Source organism: Epinephelus moara, chromosome 11 (genome assembly GCF_006386435.1).
Source record: "Epinephelus moara isolate mb chromosome 11, YSFRI_EMoa_1.0, whole genome shotgun sequence".
Lineage (NCBI taxonomy): Eukaryota > Metazoa > Chordata > Actinopteri > Perciformes > Serranidae > Epinephelus > Epinephelus moara.
In genome coordinates this window covers 36,352,459-36,361,591 of record NC_065516.1, presented here as the reverse complement: position 1 = coordinate 36,361,591, position 9,133 = coordinate 36,352,459, and the positions used below count along the sequence as shown (strand labels likewise).

The 9,133-nt window shown below is 45.0% G+C and overlaps 1 protein-coding gene across 1 annotated transcript in view; it reads right to left on the bottom strand.

Annotated features, from left to right (window-relative positions):
• Positions 1-8,408, bottom strand: part of c1ql3a (complement component 1, q subcomponent-like 3a) — a 20,487-nt gene extending 12,079 nt beyond the window's left edge. The window contains exon 1 of the mRNA XM_050056101.1: positions 7,378-8,408. Within this exon, the coding sequence (XP_049912058.1) occupies positions 7,378-7,968 (591 nt within the window). The 5' untranslated portion in view covers positions 7,969-8,408. The remainder of the gene's footprint in view (positions 1-7,377) is intronic.
• Positions 8,409-9,133: the final 725 nt, after the last annotated feature.

Genomic DNA, 9,133 nt, shown 5'->3' with positions numbered 1-9,133 from the left:
TTTAAACCAAAAAGGTTCCACCAATATGTCTACCCTACGAGGCGGAAAATTGGGCACCTCGGATCAACTCGCCAATCCGGCTCTGTGTGTCTAAACGCTCGCAGCTTGCCGGCAAAGCGGCCCAACATTCGCCTAAAATCTGGCAGTGTAAAAGGTGCTAGAGTCTCTGGTGTCCACTGCAATTCACTACATGTACAGTCTGTGGGCGAGACATGTGAGAGATGTGTCAAGAAGTGCTGTGTGGCCAATCAGAGGTGTGGGATTCAAATAAAACCCATGCTTTATTGTTGGTTTAATTTACGTACATTGTTAGAATTATTGACTTTATTGGTTATTCTGTATATTTTGTTGGCTATAACTCATTTTAACTGAAGTATAAATCAGGAATACACAAAAGTTTAACACAGAAAATGAAGCAGACAGACTCCCAGACAGACTTCTGCTATAAATACAAATAAGAAAACAGATCATTTTAATAACATGAACAGATATAAACAGTGGTTTTGTGTTAGACGGCCATTAGACAGAGGGTCAGGGAGGACAGACGGTCACAGCAGACCACTGTTCACATCCTGCCTACCGACAGTCACTGTTAATTTCTTTTAACCCAATGTGTTCTCATCCCAGCTTCTCAGCACACCTACATGTGAAAGCATTACGCACTACGTATCCTCCTGCGTCAGTTTTGGACATTTGCAGACGGCGTGTGACTTGTTACATGTGTTATTACATGTGTCAAAATACACTTCTGTTTTCACAGGAAATGTAAAGCGTCTGCTCGTTACATGCTCAGTCTCTTCAAAATGAACTTGGAATAAAGGTAAAGCAAGTCAATGCTACAAAAGAACAAGGTTAGGTTTACAAAACAACATCATGACTTGGCTTAAAATGTACACAGGAACCAAACACCAGGGTCCCAGATGAAAGTCCAGCGTTTGTTTGACCCACCCTGTCCCCCTCCTGCCCGACCCACAGACTGTTGATATTTATATTAAAGTAGTTGCCGACAATGTTACAAACTGTTGTCAGTCAGTCCACATCATACCGCCACGAAGGGTGTCTCCCTGCGTCCGTGTCTGACGCCAGCATCCACTGACAAAAGACGGTGTTTGACGACTTTAGATTGATTAGAATCATTTTAGCATATTTTATATTTTTTTATTCAACTTTTCAACTTTTACTTCTGATCCTGGTTTCAATCAGAATATGTTCAACATCAGTGTTGGCATTATAAGTTTCTGCAAACCACAGATAAACTTCAGTTTATAGCCCCGGCTACTGTTTGCTTAAATCACTAAAATCAACAGGCCTTTAATTCCTCTCACAGAAAACTGTTGCTCAGCAAAGATCAGGATATGTCATTATGTATATATATTATGTTTATTCTGTTTCCTTCGTCGACTAAAACACTTACGACATTGTTAAAACCATCTGTACCAGAGTTAAGATTTCTTTGTGTATTTATTGTTTAATTCATTTTGACTACAATTGTTTTGAATCTGCCTCAGATTTGTTTAATGTTCTGCTGTTTCTCAAATATGCGTCGTGCTCTGACGATACATAAAAGTTTAATCCACAATTGACAGCCTTTTTTAGATAATTAACAATACGACTGATATGATTTTTTTTCTTGTGAGAACATTTTTAGGCACATCACCCAGCCCTAGTTTGCAGATGTAACGTATTTGTTGTTTGCAGAACTGTGCAATGCAGACATTTCTCCTGGCGACCGGGCTGGTCTTCGATCCCTCCAAATCCCGGACGGTCTCTGTCGTCTCTGTACAGAACTGCCAGTGTTACCAGTTTGAGACATTAAACCATGTTTTATATTCTAATGTTGTATTTCAGCCGTCCCTCCAGGATGCTGCAACAGTTATCGCAAATTCAGCCAATCCCTGTGAATCCTGCGCGACATCATAATTTTGTCCAGTCACCTAAACTTTACAGAGAATTAATTTAATCAAACAGGTAAAATCTCACTTCACTGTTGAGCTGCACACAACGTATGGACTCACTCTGCCCCTCCATGCCCCTGTTTATCCGTTCATCATGACACTTCTGCTGCGCCTGGGACCATTTCAAGGCTCAGTGTCAGATGCCAGCGTATTCTCATAGACCATGATATCCTACGAATGTGTGGCCCATGAATGAAATTATGTCCTCAACATACAGTTGAGTAATTAACGTAACATTACGGCAGTTACGTTTAGGAAAAAAAGGCACTGTGATGTCGAACCTTAAAATGAATTAAAGTCCCGGGCGAAAGTTTTTTCGTAACCCATCCTCCACCCAGTCCTGCCTCCTCACAAGCACTCAGGACTGCTTTCTTGTTTACTGCCGTCAGCACATTGGTCACAGCAGCTTTAAAAACACCTGGGACGTGTATGAATTTGGGTGCGTTGCTTTTTGTAGGAAAACACACGAAAAAATTGTGAGAACAGCCTGCAGATGTTAACAGTTCGGAACGGTAGGGTGTTCGACACTTTTAATGAGTGTCACTCAACAGACATGGTGTGCATACATGTCGTACGTCACGTCTGGAGAATTTTGTTATGTTGCAGACGTTGTCATATATTGTCATTGCAATGTAATGGAGTTAGCAGGTTAAAATTCACACCGAATCCAACCTGCATTCAGCGTCTCCGTCTGTCAGCAGCAGCTCCTGCAGAGCTGAGAGGACAGAGACCGGTCAAAGTGCCTTCACCAGGCCGACTGACAGCACACATTCACTGAACCAAAATAGTTTTCATGTCAGCTCCGTCACAAGAAATCAGCGGTGTTTGTATGTATTGCATGGTGTGATTGTGTGTTTGTTTGTTGACAGGCAGCAGCTATCATTGCAATGCCTGGTCCAGATCTGTATCCTGTGGATCGGCTCCTGGCGCCCCGACTTTATTTTCAGGTTAAAGATCATCTGTTAAACCAACTGACTTTCTGATGTGAATGGAATTTAGGATGAGTTGACTCCAGACGTGGATCACACTGTGATGTTTGTGTGGTGATGCAGTGGTCACCTCACAGTAAGGAGAAAGAGGGTACTGGGGTCAAACCCACCTGGCCCTTCTGCAGTTTGGCCCCGATCACATTCAAAGTGTTTCAGCAGCTGCAGGCGGCTTTTTGTGACAGTTTTTCATGAGTATGAAGCTTTTTGCTCGCTGTTTTCACGATGCTGCGCGCCTCATGTTTCTGAGCTCTAGGGTTCTGGCGTTTTATTGCCGGAGTGTTCCGAACTCCTCGAGTTAAAAAAACAGCAACTCAGAGCGGAAAAATGTCACACGTCATCTCTGCTTTTTCCCCATTGCCCAGTCGGGCCTTCTGTGGTGGTCACAACAACAAGTTTACAGTTGGTAAACAATGGAGGAGAAACTGGTGGTAGTGGTTGCTGGATACCCAGAGCTATACGGCCTGACGACAGACAGCAGGTTGTCAAACTGCCCCTGAGTCATCCTAAAATCTGCCTGTAAACATCCATGATGGAGGAGAAGCTCCTGGACCAACTGGTGGTACTCCCCATGATCCAGCCTCTTTTTTAGGGTCTCATGTACCCACACAGATCTCTGTTTATCTGCTGACAGCCTCTCACCCTCAACCAGAGCTACAGACAGTAGCTTCTCTTTTACTAGTAGCATTCAATTTACACAAAAAAGGCAGTGCGGTGCGCCTCGTGTTTTGCAACCTGCAAAACGCCTTCTGTGTGATCGGGGCCTTTGCATGTTCACCTCATGTCAGTGGCGTTTTCCTCCCACAGTCCAAAAACATGCAGGTTAACTGGTGACTCTAAACTGCCCGTAGATGTGAGTGTGAGCGTAGATGGTTGTTCGTCTCGTCTCATTGCCAGCCGGGATCAGCTCCAGCCCCTCTACGACCCTCTAAAGGATGAGCGTGTATAGCTAATGGATGGATGAATGGATGAATAACCCAGTTAACCATGACTCTTACACTGCAGTGTGAGCAAATGACTGCGGGGTCACAAAATATGACTGACTTTTGCATATATACAAAAAGACCAGTGCTTGGACAGATTTCTTCTTCTCTGTGCAGCCTGGAAACGTCCCGATATTCGACCCCCATCTGTCTCTGTTTTAAAGTTCCTGTTGTTCCAGTTTTGGAACAAAGGGAATGCTGGAAATGTCTGGAACACATTTTTATTCTTTTATATTTTTAGTCTGGTTGTACTGATCTGATTGTAGGTCATTTCAGTCCTCTGGTTGTGGGAATATTTTGGTATTAAGCCGACTGTTGTCTTTACTTAATTATCACAAACTTTTCTTGTAGTAATGCTGTGATGGAAAAAGTATTCAGATCATTTCTTCAGTCCAGCATACGTTAGCTTTTACTCAAGTTAACGTACACTTACCAAACACTTATTATACAGCACAACTCCCTTTGTCAGATTTATCCTTTTGTTATTTATATGAATGGAATATTATTTGATTATCATCTTCCACAGACCTCAATAAGGACAAGATTCATCTTAAATATCTTTGTCTCTATTTGTGGGTTTTTGTGGGGAGCATCAGATGACATCAAGCAATTTCGGAGGATGTTGATGGAGCCTGCGTGCAGAGGACAGAGGACAGAGACTAAGACAAAGATCGTCTCCCTGCACACGTCTATTTACACAATCTAGAAAAAGAAAAAGCCGCTCAGCTTCACCTTTAGCTGATCGGCTGCGCCTTGCTGATGAGTCTGTCACCGATCCAGAGGCCAAATAATGCCAATAATTAAAACGAAAGAATGAGTTATCAGCAACAATCAGATCTGTTAGCAGCTGCTTTGGTATTTATAATAATAGTTATTATAATAATAATAATGATGGTAATAAGTTAAGCAGAAAGGATTTACAGGATAAAAAATAAAATATCAGAAACAGAGGACACACAGGAGCAGACGGAGGAGCGAGTGCAAAAATACAATGTCATGTTTCAATAAGTAAAATGTGGATGGGAGAAAGAGGCTCATACACGCAGGTGAAATCTGAGTAAAACAAAAAAACATATGTATAAAAAAATTAGACCTGATCTCTGAATTTACAGCAGATAAAAGCATAAATATGTGGAAGTGCTTATAAAACACACACTATAAAGAGAGGCCTTCTTGTAACAGTGAGTTTTAACGGGGCACTTAAAGCTTCGGTGGAGTCTGCCGATGTCTCACGCTGAGGGGAGGCTGCTCCAGAGACCAGGGGCCGTCTTGGTTTTCAGCCTGGTCCGTGGGACTGCTGAAAGGTTTCGATCTGGGCCTCGCTGGGCTGTCAGGGGTTAAGTAGCTGATTCAAAACATTTTAAAGTGTATTCTAAAGATAATGGGCGACCACCCAGTGCAGTGATGCTGAGGAGAATAATCTGGCTGCTGTGTGAGTTGCAGTTTTGAGACGGATGATCAGAAAGCATGTGTGACTTTTTCTGCGTCGTTAAATCTGGGCATGTGTCTGATCTTGCAGATGTTAAACTGATAAAAACAGGTTGTGACAATATTTCCAGAGTGCTGTTCAAAACATAACTGGCTGTCAACAATTATCATCATCACTATTACACTGGCACGGAAACTAACAGCGTCAGGAAACAACCTCATATAGACAAACGTCTCTGTCCCCTGTAGGAGATGTAACGTGGTCACTGCGCGACAAACCAGAAGAGTGATGATGATTTTAAGAAGATTATCGTAAGAAGATAATTTGCGTTTCATTGTTAGAACTCAAAGAAAAACAGAAAATGACTCAGTAAGACGGAGACAACTGATTTAAATCACGTAAAGTGAAGTCACATTTTCTGAGTGATTTTGTCATGGATCATAAATCAAAGCAACGGTCGCCATCATCATGTGTTGATCATTTTTGTGCTCTGACCGTGTGTAAGAGTCTCAGTAGCCGCCGTCCTAATTGAAACATGTCTTTGAGCAGCTGCTGATTTGTCACGGGGTGCAGCTCTGCTGCTTTAATCCCAGACATGTTTGCAGCGCTGGGCGCGCTCTGCAGCAGCATTACAGTGTCGGGCTGACAGGCAGGAGGGGATCTGCTTGGTGGAGCGACGCTGCAACACTGGTTTGCCCCACGGATTAGATCTGCTGCTGACAGCCTGATGACTGCAGAGACACACAGAGAGCAGGACACACAACAGAGGAGACAGGAGGCACCAAAGGGCCTCTGTGCAGCCGCAGGCTTTGCTGTTATTATCTTGCGTTTTTTGCACTGAAAAATAAATGACTTTATGTTTGGTGACTGAGCTGTTAGGATACAGCAAACAACTGTGGCTGCAGGAATGTTTTGCACATCTTCCCTTATTCCATAACAATATTCCAAACACCCAGACATGAGCAGCATATTTATGTTTGTACTGCACACACCACGTCTATCGCATCAGTTGCTCTTCCTGAGCTTTCTACCATTTATTTCCCCGTTAAAGGGTTTTTTGGGGAGTTTTTCCTGATCAGCTGTGAGGGTCATAAGGACAGAGGGATGTCGTCTGCTGTAAAGTCCTGTGAGGCAAACTGTGATTTGTGATATTGGGCTTTATAAATAAAACTGAACTGAACGCTGTATTTTCATTTATTGAAGCATTTATTTATTTTGCTGCAAACATGCAGTCACCAAATATTATGATGTATTTCTGCAGCTCAGAGAGTCTGTAAGGTTGTGACACCTCTTACAAACCAGAGCTGATCAAATGGCCTCACGTGTTATTAGAATGGATTAATTGCATGAATAATGTCGCTGCTCTCCAAGGAGTGAGTGCAGCTCTCCACTCACAGCTTTTACATTGTGGTATTTCTATTTTACCTGAAAGATATCGGGTGAGAAGAGACACGCTGAGATCACAGAGAAATGGCCACTCATGTAATGACTGACATAATGAAGATCATATCAGACGGATTAAAGCCCAGCGGTGCAGCGCTGCTGTCCTGTTGTTGGCCGGCGTCTTGTTACCATTGTTCAGAGCTCACACTTCTCTCCATCCCGCCTAAGTAATGCAGAAACCCATGAGGACTCCAGTAATTACCCAGCTTCTCCTCACACTCTGACCTCTGACCTGCTGTCCCATTAAGCCCATCCATCTCTGGTCCATGACCAGACTCTGCATCCTGCTGCCGCTTGTCTTTCGCCTTTCAGGGAACAATTCCCTGGTCAACACACACACACACACACACACACACACACACACAAACACACACACACGCAGATATTTCGGTCGTAATAACAGCAGCTGTTACATGCCTAACTCGTGGTCAGCACTTGACTCCACCAGCTGTGTGTGACATGTGTTAAATGGAGAGTTAACTCTGTGAAGTCGCGCGTAAAACAAGTTTTGAAAAGTGTCCGCGCGCAGAGCGTCACGCTGTGTCGCTGCTGTTTGCTCCTACATGCTCAGTTTGTGTTACCTGGTTGTTTTTGCACAGATCTGCCCACATGCTCGTGCCGTCGCCTCCGCGCATCAGGACGTGGTAAGTGAAGAAATAAATCCCGGGGATGGAGCACGTGAACTTCCCGGTGGTCGGATCGTAGTGGTTTCCCAGGTTGGTCACAACGTCGTCGAACTTGAGCACCTCGTAGCCCTCGTGCTGCTTCTTCAGCCCTGCGTAAAAGGCGATCTTGGGCACGGTGCTGTAGGTGGCCGCGCTTATTGCTCCGGCAGCTGCGCTGGGTCCCGGAGGTCCCGGTAAACCAGGTCTGCCCGGTTCACCTCTCTCTCCAGGTGGCCCCGCTGGACCGGGTGGTCCCGGCTCACCGGGAGGTCCCCTCGGACCCGCCTTGCCCGGACGGCCCGGCTCCCCTTTCGGACCTTGGATAAAAGTGGGTAAAGACTGCACGAGGCTGTTGTCTCGGACCGTGTCCGCCGTGGCGGTGCTGGTGGGAGATTTGGTGCCGTACGGGTCGCACACCATCCTACAGGTGCCGAGCATCTCGTAGTGCGCCGCAGTCCCCGCTGAGTTGACCAGAACCGGGATGAGGATGACCAAAACCAGAACCATAACGACCCCCAGGACCCCTGCCGCCACCAGCCGCTTCCTGCCGACCAGCCGCGTCAGCGCAGGACGATCCTGTTGTCTGCTTTTGGGTGAAATTTTGCTGGCTGGAGAGGAAACCCCTTTAAAGAAAAAAGTGTAGCGGAGCTACACTTTGTTGGTAATGTTTGATTAACTTTTTAAAAGCGAGCCCCCCTCCCCTCGGCGTCCTCTCCTCTCCTCTCCACACTTTTTCTGCTGATGCGCTGCTTCTTCAAGTCTCTCCTCAAAGTTCTTTACTGTTCGCTGATTTCCAAAAGCACTGGATTCAGCATGTCTGCAGTCCAGACATGGGGTCTGGCCCCTCTTTGATCCACAGGTCCCGAACCAAAGTCAACTCTTAAGGTGGATCAGAGCCAGTTAGACCGTCTGCCTCACACAGAGCGCGCAGAGTCAAAGCGCAGATACACGGCACGAGCGCATCAGAGAGAGACAGAGAGGGAGGGAGAGGATCCTGATGCTCTCTCTGCTGGCCAATAGAAAAAGGGCAGGTTACCCAAAGAGCGTTTCATACAATCTGAGAGCAGTCAGAAAGGATCTTTGTATTTGCTGTTGAGGACTCATCACAGACTCTGTGACACTCATCAGCCCGTCATGTGTGATGATGCTCTGTTTGGACTGTCTTTGTTAAACTGTGAGAGGCTGCAGAGTTTAATAAATCCTTGAAGCCAGAACTCATCGCTGCCCAGATACAACCCACACTCACAGCAGCAGCAGCAGCCTATAAATGTAGAAGCATCTACAGCTGATGTTGTGTCTGAACTCTTCACACAGCAACACACTGTGCTTTTGTTTAACAGTATTCATCATCCTTTTCTGCAAGAAGATAAACTTTATTAATCCCTGAGGAGAAACTTAATTGTTTCACTCTGTTGTCACACACACACACACACACACACACACACACACACACACACATAATCATGCAGTTAATTTCTATCAACTGTGAACACATGTTTTCCTTCTGTTTAACACAGACAAAGTGTTTGGTTTGTCAGTGACATCTGTGTTGACTGTTGTGAAAAACGTGTGAACACATTCACAAGAGGAGACTTCAGCGCTGAGGAGGTGATGATGAAGATCGAGTGGATCCCAGTCTCATTTATTGTGTCTGAGCAATCAAGCAAAACTG